Source organism: Micrasema longulum, unplaced genomic scaffold (assembly GCF_059751315.1).
Source record: "Micrasema longulum isolate JH-2025_06_02 unplaced genomic scaffold, ASM5975131v1 h1tg002251l, whole genome shotgun sequence".
Lineage (NCBI taxonomy): Eukaryota > Metazoa > Arthropoda > Insecta > Trichoptera > Brachycentridae > Micrasema > Micrasema longulum.
The window spans coordinates 1-20,904 of NW_028279409.1; the positions used below are offsets into that span (position 1 = coordinate 1).

At 31.7% G+C, this 20,904-nt stretch overlaps 1 protein-coding gene across 1 annotated transcript in view; it reads right to left on the reverse strand.

Annotated features, from left to right (window-relative positions):
* Nucleotides 1–6,143: 6,143 nt before the first annotated feature.
* The window catches only part of LOC148272663 (uncharacterized), a gene marked incomplete at its 3' end in the record, with an annotated part of 39,125 nt that continues 24,364 nt past the window's right edge, over nucleotides 6,144–20,904 (reverse strand). Inside the window, exon 2 of the mRNA XM_088239748.1 lies at nucleotides 6,144–6,419. Within this exon, the coding sequence (XP_088095874.1) occupies nucleotides 6,144–6,419 (276 nt within the window). The remainder of the gene's footprint in view (nucleotides 6,420–20,904) is intronic.

Genomic DNA, 20,904 nt, shown 5'->3' on the forward strand with positions numbered 1-20,904 from the left:
TATTGTAATATTGATCGAGACTGATAAACTCTCCGAGGGTAAAATCATTATGCATACTACATGCTCAAACATTTTTCGCTGTGTAAGGTAGGCGTCTGATTTTGTTTTTCTTGCGTCTTCGAATTTCGAATTTCAACAAGGGAAATTCGTACGCGATTTCCCTCCATGCTTACATCCAGACTCGCGTGCATACATCATGTGTATACGTTTGTCAATATCACCATGAAATGGCAGCCATGTTAACATTCCGATTTTACGAAAGCCTGGAAGTGTGAAGTTACAGAGGTTGTTCCACAACTCAAGATTAAAACTTTCGAGACGAATAGGAACCAGGAACCAGGAACATGAGATATTTGAATTGTATGTGAGCATGAGAATAAAATGTAACACAAAATTGATTACAATAATAAACCACATTCAAATCTTGTTCACTCGTGTCCCTCAAACTGGTAACAAATTCTCAATTAAAACTGGTTAAAATTTTTATCTTAACCATAAATTTAATCGTATTTAATAATATAAATGCAAGAAATATTAGTAATTACTAGATTCATTATTTTGATTGATATTTTTACTAGAAAATTTAAAAATTCAATCTCATATTTTTTATCGTGAATTTATTAAACAGATGCGCATGTAAATTAGAGATTCGAGTTGAGCGGGTAAAGTCCGTGTTGAAAATTTATTATCAGTACATTAACTTTATAAATTAAATGAACTATACGGCATTCCGTGTAGCTAAAAAGACAAAAATTGCAGCCTATGCAAAAATTTGCAACTTTACAAAATCAGTGCATGGCCAGAGTGGCGAGCGTTTCGGAGCGAGGCGCGGCCGCGGCGCGGCCACGGCGAACTCAAACATATGGTAACAAGTGTCTATAGCGCTGAGTGCCGCGCCCGCACCGTCACTACGCAAAACGCCGTGGCCATGTACTCAAACTTACGAATATGAAATTCTGATTAATTCCAGCGAATACCCCGGAAATGTCGGTTTTATAACTATAAAAATATATCATTTAATAATTATTTGATAAAATATTTTCATCCGGTTTTTATTTTGGGAGTTGATAATTATCTTTTCTGAAAACAGTGAACACGTGATAATCTATCTACGTATATATATAAGGCAATGTTCGTATGTGTGTCCTCGATATACTAAATGAATACTGGACCGATTGACGTGCGGTTTCTTGCAAAATGATGAGCTTATATAGGTATATTTACGGCACTCAAAATCTTCAATCTTATCTGTAGAAAATAAGTTAGGACCGTAAATGTTTTATTCAACGTCTCACCAGGGCTACATTTGAAGAAAATGCTTATACGAATAAATTGGGGGGATGTTATTTTTGTGTATTTAATTGTTTTTTTAATGTTTACAAACAGCATCCTTTTTTTATCCTAATCCGATGAATTCCTTAGATTCTATAATTTCTACCCATTTTATATTTGAATTCGAATTATTTTTAGCTTAGAAATTCAATGATAAACAAGTACTTATTTACTCATGAAAAATTAAACCATCTTTTTTACGTTTATCCAAACGGTTTAAACACGATTTCTCGCACAATCAGGCATATTGGTTTCGAATTCAATATCAAGCTCAATATCAAAACCCAGCTGGTGCTTAAATAACGACAAAATACGCATTGGTCATAACTTTGGGCTCAGAAGGTCAATGCGTATCAAAAGCTCGATGGTTTTATTCAAGAACACCTATGGTTACATAAAAGCATTATGAAGCCAAGTTTTGTAAGTACGAATAATAATGTGTAATCATTACAAGAAACGCGGTCTGACTTTTCTTCATACAAACGTATTCCCGTATTTTCTCCCTATTTTATGGCACAAGAGCAGTGTTAATTTTTTAGATGCATACTTAAAAAAATACCAAAAACAATACGTTTTTAAGTTTTTTAAGCAGAATAGATATTTATGATTCGCGTCTGCCTACTGTTTTGTTTTTTAATTAATTGTTTATTATGGAAACTAGAACTATCCGAAAAACGCCCAGTTTTATCTGTTGTCTTCGGGCACACGGTAAACAATTATGATAACTATTTATTGTACCTATACGTTAAATTTTATCTTGATACCCTGTCTAAAAAAATAATAAAATCGGTTCAGTTTTGATATGCGGAAAACGGGTTAACTAAAAATAAATTTTGTCTATTTTAGTTTGGCGTAAAAGATTCAACAAGCAGTTTTTTTTCGCACAGTCTCGGGGAGGCATCTGCAAGACAGTGACAGAAAAATATTGTTCAAATACTAATTTATTAAAATTTCCTGCCACGCATATTCTCACAATCTTTGTAATCCGAAACAAAAAATAATAATGTATTTAATTTTCAGTAAATACAAAAATTTATATCATAATTTCGATTGTGTTTGTTTAATCTATATGTACTCAAAAATCTAGCAACAGCAAAGCATTGCCGGGATCATATCGTATATTATAAAAGCCAAGATAGAATCAATTTTTTTTTCTGTTTTTATCGATGTGTGATTGTTCATATAAAAGAGCACGAAAGTAAAATTCCCTGTTAATGGTAGTTACACGAAAAATTACTGTCTAATGAAAATCAAAAATAAAATAAAGAAAACGGTTTTTTTTTGCTTTCAACGGTTCAATATTAATATAAATATATTTTTACAGTGCGTGTTTTTTAACATTATTTTTTCAAATATAAATTTCTAGCTCGATTACAGTTTAGAATTTTTCATTTCAAAATCTGGTATGGTATTTATGTTTAAAAAAAAAGTACTGTTATTTTTCGCAACCTAGACCTCGATATATATTTCAGGTAACAATGTTTTACATATGTTGTAATTTTTGTAAACAAGAACTGAATTTAGCACCTAAGGAAGTTATTAAGATTATCATTTAAAACATGGATGTTTAAACATAAGCAGAGTGCTTGATGTTCCACGGTGTGTAAAGTGGCAACTTAAGCAAGGCAATAACAGGTCTCCTAAGTCATGTAAATGCCTAGACTTTCATATTTCTTTTCTTGAATGTTTTCTATTACTGTTGAAAAATGTTAAGTATAGTTTCAGGTTGAAAAATGTTTAAAAGTAACAACAACAAATAAAAGCAAACCTAGTGTTAACAAATTCAACAGACATCACTTGGTTTTTTAAACAATATTAAAACTATTATTGTTATCAAAAACATTTTTCAATTTGTGATATGACATTTTACACTTATTTGTTTATAAATTTGTATAAACCCCTTATTTTTTTTAATTACACTTCGACCGGTTTCTAGGTTAATTTAACTAACTTATAATTACACGCGTTGCTATTTATATAATAAAATATTGTATAAAAAGAGACAGAAAATTTAAAGAAAGAGAGATAATTTTTTAATATAATTTTCAGAATTTGCAAATCATCTTATATCCGAAAACCATGAATTTAATCAAAAAACGTGTGTAGAAATTTTGCATGTCAATAAAAATGGTTTTCGTTTAGATAATTTAGAACGATTAGAAATTAGTAAAGCCATTAATCAAAAACTTCAAATAATGAATAATCAATTAAATTTAACTTCGAGTCCTCTTTTAAAACTATTCCCGTTATGATTTATTTTATCTTCTTTCTCTCTCTTTCTTTCAATTTTCTGTCTGCAACGCGTGTAATGATAAGTTAGTTAAATTTCTGACGATGAGGTAGTAACCTCGAAACCGGTCGAAGTGTAATTAAAAAAATTAAGTGGTTTATACAAATTTATAAACAAATAAGTGTAATATTAAAACTCATTGTTTAAAATATCTAAAAATCATAAAACGTCCGAAATAAACAACAAAGTACCGTACCGTAGATAAATCTGATAACAGCCTCTCACTATATTTATAATTAGTGCCTAACCACAATATACACAATATCTTTAAAGATATAAGCACCCATGTGACATTAAAATTGACACTTATTATTTTATTCACTTGTATTTTTTTGAAATTTACTTTCGTATTTATTTTTGGCAACCCTTCTTTAGCTGCACACAGATATGCACAACACCTGCCCCAGGGGTACAACGTCCTACCGCAGAGGAGGTAGGGGTGGCAAAATTCGATAACGCGAAAGTTTGAAGTCTGGAAAATTTGTTAGACGGAAAGGCGGTTTGGGAACGAGTAAGGGAAGTGTAACACACGCGGTACAAATGTTTGGGGATGGAAATTTCTCACACGGGAGATTCACGTTGTTCACGGAAATCTAAAAACTCGTTCAATTGATCTTGTTCAATGAAAAAAGTTTTGTGGTGTCTTAATTCTTGACTGGTTTGGGGAGAAATATAACTCTTTTTTTTACAAATCACAGTTTGTTTAGTTAACTATAATTGTATGCAATTATGATAGGAACCGAGAATACAATATTCGAGTTTTGTGCTGTCAATCGAGAGTCATTTTTGGCTTTCTAAGCGAATAAATAGAGGCCTACTCGTACTTCTAAAACGTCCATTTTATGACCAATGAAAAATTATATTAAATAGTTTCTCAAATACACAATATCTTAAAAAAGGTAACATAGTAAAAAAATATACTTATTTATCCATCATCATCATCAATCACTTTCCTCGTCGAATGAAGCATATGGCACTGTTTTCGTACACCCAATGCAGTGTTTTTTGATCATGTCTTCTTGTGCCAGTCCAAGGACTATCAAATATTTATTGTAATGTAATAACGCCTTAAATTAATATTTTATATCAACAACTATAGGAATCCAACCCGAGACCCCTTGAATGGTAGTCAAATGCGCTGACCATTAAACCACGAGGCGAACTTCTTTTAATAGATACAAACGAAATACAAAACTTCAGTCTGAAACGTTTAACATTAAACCGCTAGAAATATTTTTACTTTTTCGACCGCAAAGCTGGGTTTACACGAGGACAATACAATATACAGGACAAAATTGTATTTGCCAGTTCCGTAAACAGCATTGACAATTGTATAACATAAAAATCCGGCTGTAGTTCACATGTGGAACACTGAGACAACAAATACGTGGCGTCGTGAATTACGAACGAGTATTAGAATTGCTGGAGGATAAACTAATTAATAAACGTATATTGCGTCAAAAATATTCGCGGAAGCAACACGTATACACCGATCAATTTGCTATGGTCCTACAGTCCTGTCAGTGGTGGGTGTAATCCATTGTCCCGCGGAGCCTGCCTGTCTATCTTTGGGACAGTGTCTCGGTCCATTACCCTGCACTTTAAATTTCTGTTCACACGAGAACAATGCGTCCCTTGCTGGGACAGGACAATATTGTATTATCCTAGTGCTAGCTCTACTTTAACTTTTGAGGGAAATGTGAAAGCTTTCTCTCCACATACCGAAATTCGTTTACCGACGAAGTGTCTTCTTATCGGTTTCCCTCATATCAAAAAGCTTTTTTTTGTCAATAAACTCTTTTTGAAAAATAAATTGTATAACCCTTGATATTTATAGCTAATTTTATTTTAATAGATTTATTTATTTAAGTCCATTTTAAAAATACTGTATATTAGAAAACAATCATACACAGTAACATAAAACTAGAAACGCAACAATAAAAAGAAAGAGCAAAAACAAATAAGTTTATTAAACAAACATTATAGGATCCCGGTTGATTATATGTATAAGGAGTTTACTGACCATATTTAATATTAATTTCTTTTTTTAATTTATAATCGAAATACTTCAGATCCTGATTTTCGTTGACAAATCGAATCATTCTGGATACCATAGTTATTATTATGATGACTGAGGAACAAAAATGTATTATTTCTAAGTCTACGTGAAGAAACATTAAGAGGTCGCAGAATAGCTGGAACATAAAATAAATGTCAGTATAGTTAAAGTTGTCTCTGGTAATTTTTTAAATAAATTTATGCTGCACTGATTCAACGCGATTTTTATGAAGGAGACCATATTACAGAGGCGTATTCAAGAAAAGGACGAACCAAAGAGACGTAGTTTTTTTAAGGCAAATATGTGACCACAATCGGATATAGCATGTAGCTCTATTAACGCAGTCAAGGAGTTAAAGAGATGTGTTCATGATATAGTCAGTGTGTTCATGAAAATTAAGTTTATTGTCTACAATCATGGCTTATGCCGGATGTTGTCATTGGGGGAATGTGTGCAACTTACCGCGTTAGTGTAGAAGGGCGCCTGGTCCCCCGCCAGGGCGGGGAAGTAGGCTGCCATGCCCGCGGCGGCGGCGGCCTCCGAGTAGGGCGCGGAGTACATGGACAGGCGCTGGTACGTCAGCAGCTCGTACTGGCACGAGCACACGGTCTGGCCCGTCACCGGGTCCTGGAAGATGGGCCGCCCCGTGTCGCAGCAGCGCGGCGGCGGCGACGCTCGGCCCGGCGGCGCCGCCGGCGCGGGCGGTGGCGACCCGGACGCGGGCGACACTGCTGCGCTCTGCAAAAGCCGGAGATTAATTGGCCTTAAAACGCGCTGTCTTCTCTCAGGACGCTGAGCGATACAAACTGACCCTTTCTTTACAACACGTCACCGACACATAATCACTTGTTTTTGGAATTATTTTATATGGCCCGTATTGAAGGAACATTTTACACTGTTATTATTTTATTTGTCCTAAAGTTATTTAGGTGCATAAAACTGCATTTGAGTACAAATTACAAAATAAAATATAAAATATTGTTACAACTGTGTTCCTCCAAAAGTTCTTAGGAATAACCTTCTTTTTCTTATTCGTCTTGTTTCATCTAAGTATAGACAAAATTCATATTTATTGCGAACTTTCAATTATTTCAATGTAATAACAAAATCATCAAACATAGATTTATTTGCGAATAATCATAATGACGTACGGCGTTGGCTTTCAAAATAATTAGTGTTTTTTTTTCTTTTGGATTTAAATTACTATTTATTTTGTGTTTGAGAATATATTTTAATTTACTGTGGTGCTACATGTAAATTGTTTTCTTTTCAATATATGAAATATGTACCAGTTTGTTATTCGAGTAAATAATATTTTTATTTTTAAAAATAATTTAAGCATTTCATGTCAAACTTGTCGAGAGTGAAAATCGTGGACAATAATTTCTTATGTCGCCTAGTGAAAATGATGTACTTCAGCGTATTATGTCTTCAATTTGGTAATGTAGTTTTCAAAATATAATTCGACAAGTATACTCAAGTAGTAATTATTACTTAACGCCAGTTGACACGAGGACTACTATTTTTGTGGTGATTAAAACTAAGAATCCGCAAGAGGGCGTTTTTAATTAATTTATATCAATTAGTGTTAAAGTTGATTGTTATATCGGTGAGATGTTTATTAGAAAAGGTGTCGTTTGTTGTATCCTCATTAGATCTTGGAAGATGGGAAGGGAGTTAAAGGAAAACGGACTTATACAGAGGTCGATAAGCAGAGAGAGACGCACGAAGGAGCCATCATTTCAAAAAGAATGATTGCAACCCCTATAAATTAATTTGTGAAAAATAGCTATTGCATACTGCATACTGATTACACGAATATAGTTTTGACAATCGCAAAAGCGCTGGAAATATTTTGCATACCTATTACTATAGTGTATAACATAAATTTATCAAGCTAAATCGCAATTGTTAACATTTCGCAAATAGGGAAAATAAAATTCGCCTTAACCCATATTCATAATGTATGTGAAAAATATATTTAAATCTTCACATTAGAAAAAAGCTGTTACATTTTATTAGTAAAATGATCATTTTTATATTTGGCATAAAAAAAAAACACATTATATTTTGTGTAAGTCTCATAAAATAAACATAATATATCTGATCTTTTCACTAGTTTCATGTGCTTAAACATTGACCAGTAGGTGACGTAATAAAATATAAATAATTCATCCACACTACACGTATAAAATATAATACTATAATAACATTATAATGATAATATGTGTGATATTTGTGAATAAAATCATAATTAAAAAGCGTTTGGTTATAAATATACATAAACGTTATATTAAAAATGTATCAGTAGGTAGCTTGACAATATTTTTAAGCCGAAAAATAAACAAAATGTCGCTTGTGTAAACATGGTTATTTAGCATACGTAATGTATTTATTTTGGAACATCTAATACCAAAACCGGTGTCGATAGAGACGACCACATTCGTGTAACCCTTTCAATAAAGCGGATCACTATTATACCGTAGTATTAAATGCGTATGTATTATGATAAAATCTCACAGTTCAAAAAGAGCACATAATACTTGTGCCCCTATGTGCCTACTCTATGCAGGTTCTGAATGCACGCCTCGGTTCAATTTACATTGAAATATACAACGAGAAAGGAGGCGTGTTCGAGTATAATATTAAAATGACATTTAAAATACATTAAGGATGTTATAATCTGTACGGAGAGGACTGAACATAAACAATAGACATGGAAGTGCTCTGCGCTGGCGCGGTAGACGGATCGGATCGCTGAGTGAAACCGTAATATATGTTTTTTGGTAGGAGCTTAACTGACTACCACGCATTCAGATCAAACAAGCTAGCATAAAGCCAGCTAACGACTCCGCACTGACTACATTTCAAACGGTAGACACGACAAAACACAACAAAGCGACTAAGTGAACGATCTTTTCAATTCCTGAATACTTACGTTTCCATTTACGGTGACTTATCTCCATTTTGGAGGTAATTTAACTTCAATGCTTACCGACTCGGGCAATTTGAATCTAATTATCATTTCATTAAGATTTTATGATTACGGATTTCTTAACTATTTAACGTAACGATGGAGAGTTATGGGCTGACGCGATACATCTTTACGTCATGCTATGATTGAATGCAAACGACGCTTCTGCGATACGTTCGTTCAAATACGGCACTATCACATCCATTTACTTTTGTACCATCCAACATACATCTGATTGCTTGTAATATTGAATGAGACATAGTTTTTTAAGCCTATTCATAACCACCCATAAAAGGGGATTACATCGCTTACGCATAAGTTGACGACTAATTAATAACTTCGATTGAATTTGGTTCCTAATACGCATATAGAAAATAAAATCAGCCATCAGGACACATGTTTCATTTAATTAAATATCGTTTAATTGTGTTGATATTACAGACTCAGCTCAGTAGGTAGAATTGTGTCAGGTCATAATAAAATTGGCAAATATTACCCCCGAGAGAATTCTTTTAATATTCTGTGTATTTTGCGATGCACATCTGCATGTTGAGCACAAAGGACATATAAAAATATCCATTGTTGGGCGCTGTAAGTGGAGCAATAAAGAATATAAATATAATCCATTTTGTCAACAAATCTGTCTCGGTGATTATGATCCTCATCTCGGTACGGTCCCGAGTATAAAATGTCCGAAATAAACCATTTTGTTCGCGCAGCTGCACATTGGAACATTGTTCGATACCAGTTGTGGTACCACAATGCGCACTCCGTACCCCAGCACGGCCAAGTGCATGGGAATTGAACTGATTTCATTCCGCTTTGGACATCTCGAGTGTTTTTGAGGAATTCGTAATAATATGATGACAATGTGACAGAAACCTTCAGTGTATTCCAATTTCCATCCTCTAGGAGAACTTAACCGCCGTGCGTCTAAAGAAATTCATAAGTTCGATAACACTTTTTTGCGTCGTATTGTATCGGCTAATCAAAAGACCTTTATAACACTGGTCAGTCAACTAAACGAGATTGTTATTACAAAGGTAAAAGTTTTTTAGTGTTCTGTAAAATGTGTTATCCCACTATTTAATTGAATTTTAGAAATGTTAAACACCAATTATCTCAGTTTCAGGTTGGTTGGAACACATTTTTGCGAAATTCCACCTAACTATCAAGAAAATACAACAGCAAAATAATTTGACGTTTATTTTTATTTAAGTTCATCTAAATCTCTCGCACTTAAATACGGCATTAATACATTTTTATTGTTCTCTATAATATTGATTTTCCCTAAATCGCTGTCTCGAAATAAAGAGAAGTTGGTAAATCTAGATGTTTACTTTGTTGATACTCTAAAACTTTATATAGCTTTCATGCGGAGCGGCGGTTCGCGAACAATGCCTCTGCCAGACTTGAATGGGTTTTGTTTATATATTATATTGATACTGGTAATAAATCATTTTTGCCTGTCACTGCTGGCAAATTACTTATTTCCAACTTACTGTTTCCGACTCGGGAACTCTGTCAAAAACTTATAACAATTTTCGTATACAGTAATTTAACGCCGCGATTCGCCACCGCAGCGACTTTTTGTCGTCAACGTTGTAAAGAAAATCTAAGTATTCTTTAAATCACTCTAGATATTTATTATTAAACAATATAAACACATTTATTTCACCAACACTACTTAAAATTGAGAAAATAAAAATATTAATAGAGTACATGCAAATTTTAAATTTGAATAAACACTACAGTAATATTTTTGTTTTTTAAATAGAATTTTAAAGTAAACCTTTTTTAAACGATACACTCTTTTCTTTTTAATGAGGTCCATAAAAGTTTGTTGGCTATACTGTTAATATATTATACGATTTCAACTTCCGGTTTGTTCACCTTGACTATCCTCTATGTCTGATATTTTCCATTCCAATATCCTGATGTTCAGTTTTTTTTTATAACTTAATACATAATTTCATTTAAATTATAAATATTGCGCATTAAACATTCTTTCAATTACATTCCTTTTTTAAAATTCTTCTTTTTTTCCACATCCGCTCCTAAGTGGAGCATATGGACATCACCAGACGTCTCCAGGAGACCCTATAGCCAGCCAGCACTCTCGGCTCCTCCCGCGTCAACCCCGCGTCTTTTAATTCCGCCAAATATAGTCAAAAGATCGCCATTGACGGCCTTCTAAAAAAAATGGGTTTGGTTCTCTTGAGGCATGCGCAGCACGTGTCCAAGCCAGTTCCACCGCCGCATTCTCAAGACGCTCGTTATAGAAGGCTGCTGCGTCTGTTTTCGGACTTCAATGTTGGTCATGAAATCGAACCTATGACTAATATTCTTCTCAAGCGCTTACTTTCAAAACTCAGAAGTTTAGTGTTTCGAGCTTTGGTAAGGTGCCAAGATTCGCACCCATATAGGAGTACTCGCATTATACAAGAGTAGAATAATCAGCATTTCGTTTTGACTGACTATAAATCAGAGTTTCAGATAATACGCATCATGTTAAGAGTTGCTGCTGCAATTTCTAGGCGGGTTGCGACCTCTTTGTGCATGCTTCCATCCTCAGTTATGTGAACTCCCAAGTATTTAAAACTGTCAACTTTCTCGATCCTCTGGCCATTAGTTAGGGCAGGATTTGTTGCTGGACTTTTTGATATTTATATTAAGACCAAGATGAGCCCCCCTCCCCCTTTTTACAGAGCGTTATTGTATCAACATAGGTTGGTAACGGATGAAAACTAAAACCAGTAAATATAATTTGTGTCTAGGAACTTTTCTGCTACTATCATACTGGGCTTTTTCTTTAACGATTAATGAAACTAATTTAATTTTTAGTTGCGCGGTATTAATAACATTTTAATACCTTAAAAATTAACGCAGCTTTGTCAACATCGAACACTAATACCCCAATTAATTACAGCAATTTATCGTCATAGGAGAATTGATCGTGTTATATCTTGGCGTTTGATCAAACGATAATAATATATTTTCTCCAAAACGTGTTTCAGAATCAGAACAATCACATTATCGGGTACCTGGTACCTGGGACTTTATATTATTTCTCCGATATGGTATCATTTAGTGAAAAGTGAGAACAAATATTCAATACCGTCATTTTATATTATACACTATTTATATTGGCCGATTGCGTTTTCCAACATAACTCTTTGATATTCTCGTTTCTCGTATACGCCGACTGATAAAAATATTATTTTTAAGTTAGATTATGCGTTAAAAGTCGTTCTTTGATGTGTTTTGTTATCTACGACATACTCGACTGTCATACAAATGTTTTGATAATATATCCTCTTATATTCAAAGCCGACATCAATGTATGGAGATAAGTTAGTGTAAGGGACTCGTGTGTCATATGACTCTACCTTATATATACGGACATCCATAATCGTCACCGTGTTATCACCGAAACCATTTTTGGATGCATTATGTTATTTTTGCAGTACGAATGAGCGAGTATAAGACATTTAGCTGTCGATTTCTGTTTCTCAGATTATATTATTTTTAGCAATGTTTACTAAAAATCTTGTGAGGTCTGACATAAAAAGTAATCATAGTTTATCGTGGGTTACTTGTTTTGATAACTCTAACAGAAAAGCACAATTGATTATTTATAAGTTAACTATTATTATGCTAAAACAAATAATGAATTTAAAACACGGGGAGCCGAGCTAAGTGGCATTTGACAATGTTGTAAATTAACGGACTGTTTATGGCTAAATTAAATAACGATAAAATTCCGAATATTTTATTGCTTAGTAATATAACATTGTAAAGTTTGGAGTAACCGACGTGTTAACTTTCTTCTTACTCTTTTACAAGCAGGTGCGAAAAGAGGAGAGGGAGATTTTTATCCGCGCGCATGGCGGAGGTAGCGCTCACGAAATTCGACATTTCTACTAGAGTTTCCGTTCGGCTTAAGTGTTATTCAAGGTAAAAGCGTCGTTAACAGAGTAAAAAAGTGTTTAGAATGTGGCCTTATCAGCGACCGCCATCTCCTGAGACGAAGCATCCACAATTTGTAGGCAGAATCACGCCATTCGGTTCGCGTAAAACTTTCGCCTTTATGAGAGTACGGGGGAATCGCGCCGATTTGATCGCGAATATTAGTGATATCTGAATATTATGAACATTTTCAGTGTGTCTCGATCAAATCAGCTGAGAGTATTCAAATACATTTAAATAATCTGATATAAGATCTCTCTCTGCTCATTGAGGATGTTTCAGATTTGTTTCTTTAGAGTGGCCAAAGACGCAAACTTATTCGTGGACGAATTATACTAAACTTATTATTCGAGATCGAACGGAAGGTATGTATATCACGAAATGGCACTTAAAGTAGGATCTGCGTGTACTTGAATGAAATAACGCTTTATTGATATGGTTTGACCATATAAAGATAGCAGTCCGCAGTATGTTTACACAGGTTGGACAAGCTAGTCGTGACTGACCTCAAAACGTTTGATACCGGCAAGGAAAGGTTTGGCGTAACTGCTTTCGCATCTCCAACCTTCGCTATGGGACATAGAGACAGATACGCCTGAAGCCATGTTCATTTCATAACACATTTGCCTGCAAATCAAGTAATTAAATTGCTTGAAATGCTTCCACGCACCTGTAAGAACAAACACGAAACGGAAGATGTTTAAATTAACGGGATGGGGATACGTGTACTTTGTGTGTACTACTCAGCTTTTTGAGAAGCTTTAGTAAATATTGTATTTTTACTTTTACTGAGTATAACTTATTTTATTGAATAATTCGAAAATTGGATTTTTGTAACCACTAAGCCTTTATTCGCAAAATAATATTATCAGCATTGGTGCCAACTCAGAAAATTGTAAAAATCGTTGCATTTTAGCGAATAAATTAGATAAAGATAATGCGAAAGTATGTATTTATTTATTCATGGCTAATTTAGATACACGCAATGCAGTCGTTCGTTATGTTTATTTAAAACCTGAATTTACGTGTAGTCAAATAACTATGTTAACTTGTTTATATTTTTGATCTATATTCTATATTCTAAACCAGGACGATTCTGTAATATTGAGGATTAAAATCACCTTTGTAATTATACTTGTATTAATATCAAATATAACGTTCACCATATTCCATTGGAAGCAATTGTTTTTTATTTTCTTAATTATGTATTTTTGTATTTATTTATTCATAGAAATAAATATATTTTACATAAAAATAAAAATGTTTCCCTAATTCTGTGAAACCAAGAGCCCTGTGATGAGTTGGGATACAACATAATGGAAAGTGGAAGCATGCACATACAATAGAAAAAATAAAAATTACATTATTAGATGTTATTAAATATATATGTATCTCGTGTACCCAAAATAAATGTTATCATGTTTTTAATTCACTAAATACTAATGTATGCGTATCGAATGGGTATCTTCTTTTAAGTACTCCACTGGGTGCGAGTTGTGAAGAGAAGTTCTGCGCAAATTGACGTGCACGTGATCCTCAAACGATTGCTAGTATGATGAATTAAAATGGGTATTAATACGCTAGATTCATATTCATTACAGATATAAGCCTTAACGGTGTTAATTAAAGAGATGAATCGTTGAACAAGCCGTTGGAATCCAACAAAAAACACGCAATTTTCACACTTATTCCGAGCCACTGCATGTTATATGAGAACTAATAAAAAGATGTATGAAACAAAGGCATTAATCATTTTCAGATAAGCCTGTTCTCATGCAAGTTGATACAAAGAGGTGCCCCTCACTTGCGTACCGAGTTGAGGCATTTACATGCGAACTTATTCTGATAACCAATTTATTCAAATCCATTTTGCAAAAAAGTAAACACTATTTTTCCAAACTGTCTTAAGTTTAATTGGTCAGGGGAAAAAATAAGAAACGGGCTATTTAATGTCTTTATTATTTTCAAGCAAAACAGAAGGTATATTAATGTCGATATTATCCATAAACAGTTTTAAACGGGTTAATGCATAGCTGAAATTCTCCCCTGTTTCCATGGATAACAAAAAAGTATAATTCGATCGCTTAGTATTTCCCTTATACGTAAGCAAAGTACTTGTTAAACGCATGTTTTACTAAATATAAATTATAATTACTCTCCTTGAATTTAGAATAAAAACTTCAATTCCTTTTAATTTTATTTTTTGCTAGGATAGCCAACCGAACTGAACTATACTTTTATTAGATTTTTTTGTAGTTTTATAGTGTACAGGGGTTTTTTGTTTCAAGTCATGAATAGCTAGGAAATTTCTGTGTTTTGGCAGAATCTCTTTATTTCATTTGTTATTTTCATTTAATGATGCTTAAACGATTGAAATTAATAATAATAATATAAAAAAGTGAAAAATAAATGTCAATTAGAAGACATTTCCAATAATAATGAAAAATTGAAGCACAAATATGAATTACAAAATAAACCATTAATAATAAATAAAAATTAAACATAAATCTTAACACTTATAAATAAATAATACAAACATATATAAATTAGACATCATATTTTTTTTTTAAAAACATGTTTTCTACGGTGGTAGGTTTTACTTAATTTAAATCCATTCTCACCCTTTTTTCTGAATCGTAAGTTTTCTCTAACCACATTATTATACCTCATCTGCTCCCGATGGTACATAGGGAACTATATGGATACACTAAATGCGGCATATCTCGACTATACGTTACTTCAGGGTAAGACGAGTCACGCTTCGTGTCAGCCCACAGACAATAAGACATTGCAACGTAAAACCACTTTTACACCTGTATTTAATGTCGTCTTTTCTAGAAATCGAACCCGAACGTTAAATGTAGCAACGTGTCAAAGGCGAACTTATGTTTCTCCATTCGATTTTCATTTTCAGTATATATATGTTAGATACATATACTCGACAATGTATTAATTTTAAATTTAAAACACTTCTTTATTTAAGTATTTCTGTCTCTCTTTCGATAACCATAAGGCCGTACATTTTTATCTCAATTATTCTATGTAAAGGTGAGATAGTAATATACACTAATTATTTGCACTTGAACATTTTAGTGGGTATGTAAAACAACACATAGTTCCCCATTTACCTATTGCGTTATGTATTTCGTAGAATATATACATAATATGTATATTTTGTGTACAAATACAATAACGTGATGGAATGATGCCACTAACAAGTGACTACATTACACAACACTAAAGTGTGATACAGAAAATTAGGTAGAATTAAAAATATTATTCTAATAATTATTAAATAATTTATTTCACATTCTAGTAAGTTTTCTTTTCTCACAAATTTCATTAATTTATCTACAATAATCTATATTAACAAATCTAAAACATTGGAATGAAAAATAGTTTTAACTATTTCCCAATAAAATAATGTCGCACCTTAACGATAATAATGGCATAACTCCATTATTTTTTTTGCAAATACATAAAATTTCCTAAATATCTTTCCTATTCGTATAATTTACTCATGTAATGATTTTAAAAATATATTTATGTTTCTTTAAAAACAAATGAACAAGAATAAACTCAACTCTGGCTGTAGGGCACAGGGGTTCATAGAATACAAGACATGATGTATCTTTCGTGTTAATTTAAATGAGGAAGTTGTATTTTTTGTAATCTTCAAATTGTCATTTTCATACCGGATTTAGAAAGTAAAATTTATTCAAATCCAATATGCAGGATTTTAATAAAAAACATATTTATCCTTGCTTTGCCAAGAATAATTATATGAGTGAAAGTTATGCTAATACCACGATAACTATGTTTAATTAGAAAGAGCACGAGAATTGAACTTATTACAAGGAAGATAAAGACGATGCTCTGTGGCCGGGTTTTAATTGCAGAATGTTATGTCTTTTATTTGAGGTAATACGGTATTACATCACCGCTAGCAAATGATTTTTTTTTTAAGAGTTAAAGGTAAAGAATTAAATATGACAAAAAACCGTAAAAAACATTTATTGAATCGGCTTTTGGTTCTATAGCAAGTGTAACGGGTTCGCATCCCGCTCTACAACGTGGTTCCCATTTTATAATAGTGAGTTATTTACAATTATTAAAAACGACCACCAAAATTGAAATATTTGGGTAAATCATAAAAATACAGTTTTTTTTTTACAAAAAAAAGATAAAACAAGATCAGCTAGAATATAAAATATATAAAGTTCATAAACAAGGCAATGACAAAGAAGATTTATGAACTTTACAACCCAAGAAAATTAAATATATGAAAATGTCAATTTTCGCCCTCGGAGCTAAACAGCATTTAATAAATATGTGACAGTGATATTAAATATGTATAATTAGGAATGTGTAAAATGTTACCATAATACGTAAGGGTTTTTGTACAAATTCCTCATAATAAACATTTTAATGCCATTGTTGTTTCTGAAAACATTTAAAACGAGATGTCACATGTGAGTAAACTTTAAGTTGTGCCTTTGTTTTTGCGAATAAATGTTAGTTTACCGATAGCTTGGGTGTTTGTGTAACTGCCCGCCTGTAAAAACATGTTTTTTGAGTTATGCCACTATTATTCCAGGGGTGCTATGTACTAGCTTTCTGACTATTTACATGCATACATAAACCTTTGATCAAGACGTAAGTTATAGTAAAATAAATTAATGTCCCCATGATTTTCTTAACTTTGTAAATCGGTTTCTTTTTTTGACGAACGATAATTTTTATTCAATAATAAATAACTGTGATTTTATCGGCGACAAAAAATGTTTTTTAATTATTTTAAAATCGTTTACTCCCCGTCATTATTAAAATAACTGCTAATTAAAAGCCTTTAACATCTGTCTCACATGTTTTTTTCCCACCAATTCGTAATTTTATATTTATGAAATTAATGCTATGTTAATACTAAATACACACCGTCGAGCCAAAATTACAACATCATATCTCCAATTGCGTTATTATTAATTCCTAAATGTTTTTAAAGCTCATATTAACATTGAAAGATTTTTCAACAGACCGACATGAGTAAAATCTTAAGGATAGAATTATTAAAGTCCAGGCTTAATATTATTGATAAAACTAACGAATAAATTGAACGTGTTCAGATATTACTTAGTACCTGGAATTTTTTGCAAAAAGCTGAAATGTTTCATTGTACAAAAACGGAAAACATTTTTATGGATCTCAAAAAATATTTACTTTTGAGTAGATATATTGTTTTGAATTTTAGATGTAGTATCTACATACCTATTTGAAAGAATACAGGAAAATGTACCGTCAGGAACATTAGTTTAATACTCTTTAAAAACTATTCTTGAACATTTATTAAGGCATTATATTCAGCGCGGTCACGGACTTGTGGTCGCTACTGTCCGTAAGGTGTAGTCAGTTTTTACTTACTTATACATTCCTGTGTAATGAATTGAGGGTTGGTTAGTAAGTTATGAACGTTATTTCAACAATTTAATATGACAACTACCTAGTTACGTTGCCCAATCAACTTTTAATTATTTGACATTCATTTTACTGTCTACACGGTACCTAATAAATAGTTGTAACTTATGAAATTAAGAAAACCGAAACTTATTTATTTTTTAAAAACTGTTTTACAAAAGATGTGTAAAATAAGACAGAATGTTTGATTTTATCAATTTTTTTAAGGTCGTATTTGCCAATTATTTTGTTCCACTACTGTATTTTATTATCTCCAAACGCACTTGACCTGGTTTTTCCGACATCATTAGACTTGTATGGTTTTCAATTTAAATGTATAAGCTGTGAAATTTAAGAGTAAAAAGAGTATACTGTAAAATAATACAAAATAGATAAATGCATTTTAACTTTTTTTTTGTATTTTATATTTTTGTAGGTTTGACTACTAATTTAATTTAGTACGTACTATTATTTAGCATTAATTTATTGCTCCTATTTCTTATATTTCTTACTATAGTATTGAGTGAATTTCTAGAAAACATAACTCAATTATCATTTCAATTATGCTTTTATAGATATATTCTTTTTCTGTTGATTTAAATGATGCTTTTATTTTGTTTTTTTTTTTTTTAATACTACTATATTTTACTATTATTTTGTTGATTTAAATGATACCACTATTTTGTATATTTGATTATGTGTGATTCTTAATTTGTATAATTTATATTTTAAAAATTATTTCTGATTATCTTTTTTGCATTGTATTCTTTAGAATTTGATTATTTATTACATTTACCTTTTTTCTAGATTGTTATTCGATGTCATTATAATTTGATCTAATTAATTTTACTGTGTATTTTTATTGTTATTTATTGTGGCTTGCCACGAACATAGCCTAAAGACCCTTAATAAGTTCATAAATATTTAATTTTGTAATTTTGAATGAATATATAAATAAATAAACTAGTGAATAAAGAAAGCATTAGTTCTGACTGATTTGACTTTATACAATTCATCGCTGACTTATATTGTTTTTTTATCATCTATATACTTTGGAGAATATTTCTTGCAAAAATGGTAGACTAGATAACCATTTTATTTTTTATTTTTTCCAGATATTCTTCAATTTAAATAGCAAAATTATAAGCCTACGATTTTTGGATCACCGTTACAATTTATTGTTTTGTTTATGGAATTAATATGAAAAAAAAAAACATTAACTAATTTATCTGCATGTGGATCTAATGAATTTATGCATAAGTATAATATTACAACACATGTTGTAAATTTTAAATATTAAAATTATTATTGTCATAAAATCACCAATCACTATTGAAAACCGAAACATAACAAATTAAATAAAAAGGGTGAAAATCCGCACATCTATAAAATTTTATTTGTCATTGTTTAATGTAATTCAAGTATACTCAAATGCATAGGTTTATTTGAAATATTTTTTTTATTAACAAAATAAATACGTAGATTTATACCCGATCATACGCTTGAAAAAGTTACACAAAGAACTCCGTTTATCCGAACTCCAGTCTTCCGGATTGCCAAATATCCGAATGGTTATCAGGAAATATAACAACGAAATAAGGAATTCACTGCTCGTAAATGAGTACATTATTTTTCTTAAATTAAAATGTTAAAATTAAGTTTATATCTTTATAAAATCACTTTGTAAAGCGCCCTTGAGGTATTATATTACGAAAATGGCGCTATATAAGTTATCCATAATAATAATTATTATTATTATTATTATTAGTAAAAGCATTTTCTCTCAAAACATTTGCTTGATTTAATGATCATCTAATTATCCGGATTTATAGATATCCGGATAACGTCTGGCACTCATTAATCCAGATAATTGTGTTTTTAAGTATGTTCTATTTAAAAATATTACTGTGGTTTTTTAATAAATGTTCTAAGTTTGTAGTATCACACAATAATGTTTGTAATTATGTTTTGATTATTTAGGTTGTTGTTTTATTTCGTGTTTTATGTATTTTGATAAGAATGTCTTATCGCTATTTTTGATATTTGAGTAGAGTATTAGTCGATTACGCAATGACTACTGAAATCAAGCTACAGCCGACAAATTTCGTATATTGAAAAGTTGAACAAATTATTTCTTCACAAGATAAATTTCTACTAAGATCTATACGAATAGAAAAATATTGAATCCTGGACGATTGTTTTTGTCTCAATAACTACTTCGTCTAATACTAGCTATTTTCGAGTAAAATTCCTGAAAATTTAAATTGTCTAGATTGTCTGCATCATGGCGTACTGGCTAGTGTATTTGTCTACCTTGGGTTCTTGGGTTCGATTCCTGGCAAGATCGATGGAAAGTATTTATTAGACTGTTAATAGACCGCGCTAAAAATCTCTTTCTCTGACCGTACAAATCTGTCCAGGTGTAAAACAACTCATATATCCATATACATTTGATGTAATTAATCACTGTCGATGCATATTTGGACGTTTTTTAGAACTTTTGGCCATTTGAAGTAATCAGTTTAAAAAAATGACTCCTGGGTATCAGTTTTACGTAGAACTGTCGTCTGTTTAGCTGTGTAAAATTACAACTGCTTTACAAACCTCGATATTTTAAATGTTGTAGAAAATAAGTTTTTTTTCTAATATTTCTGTGGTTTGATCACACTGCGGGTTTTTTCTTTTATTTTTGTAAATATGTCCTATTGGAAGAAAAACTATTTTTTATTCTGAAATTTCCTGGCGGTACAAATTTGTACAACCATTTTTTTTTTAATTTAATGAGTTTTTTATTAAAAACTAAGAAAAGCGTAAAGCGTATTGTGACTT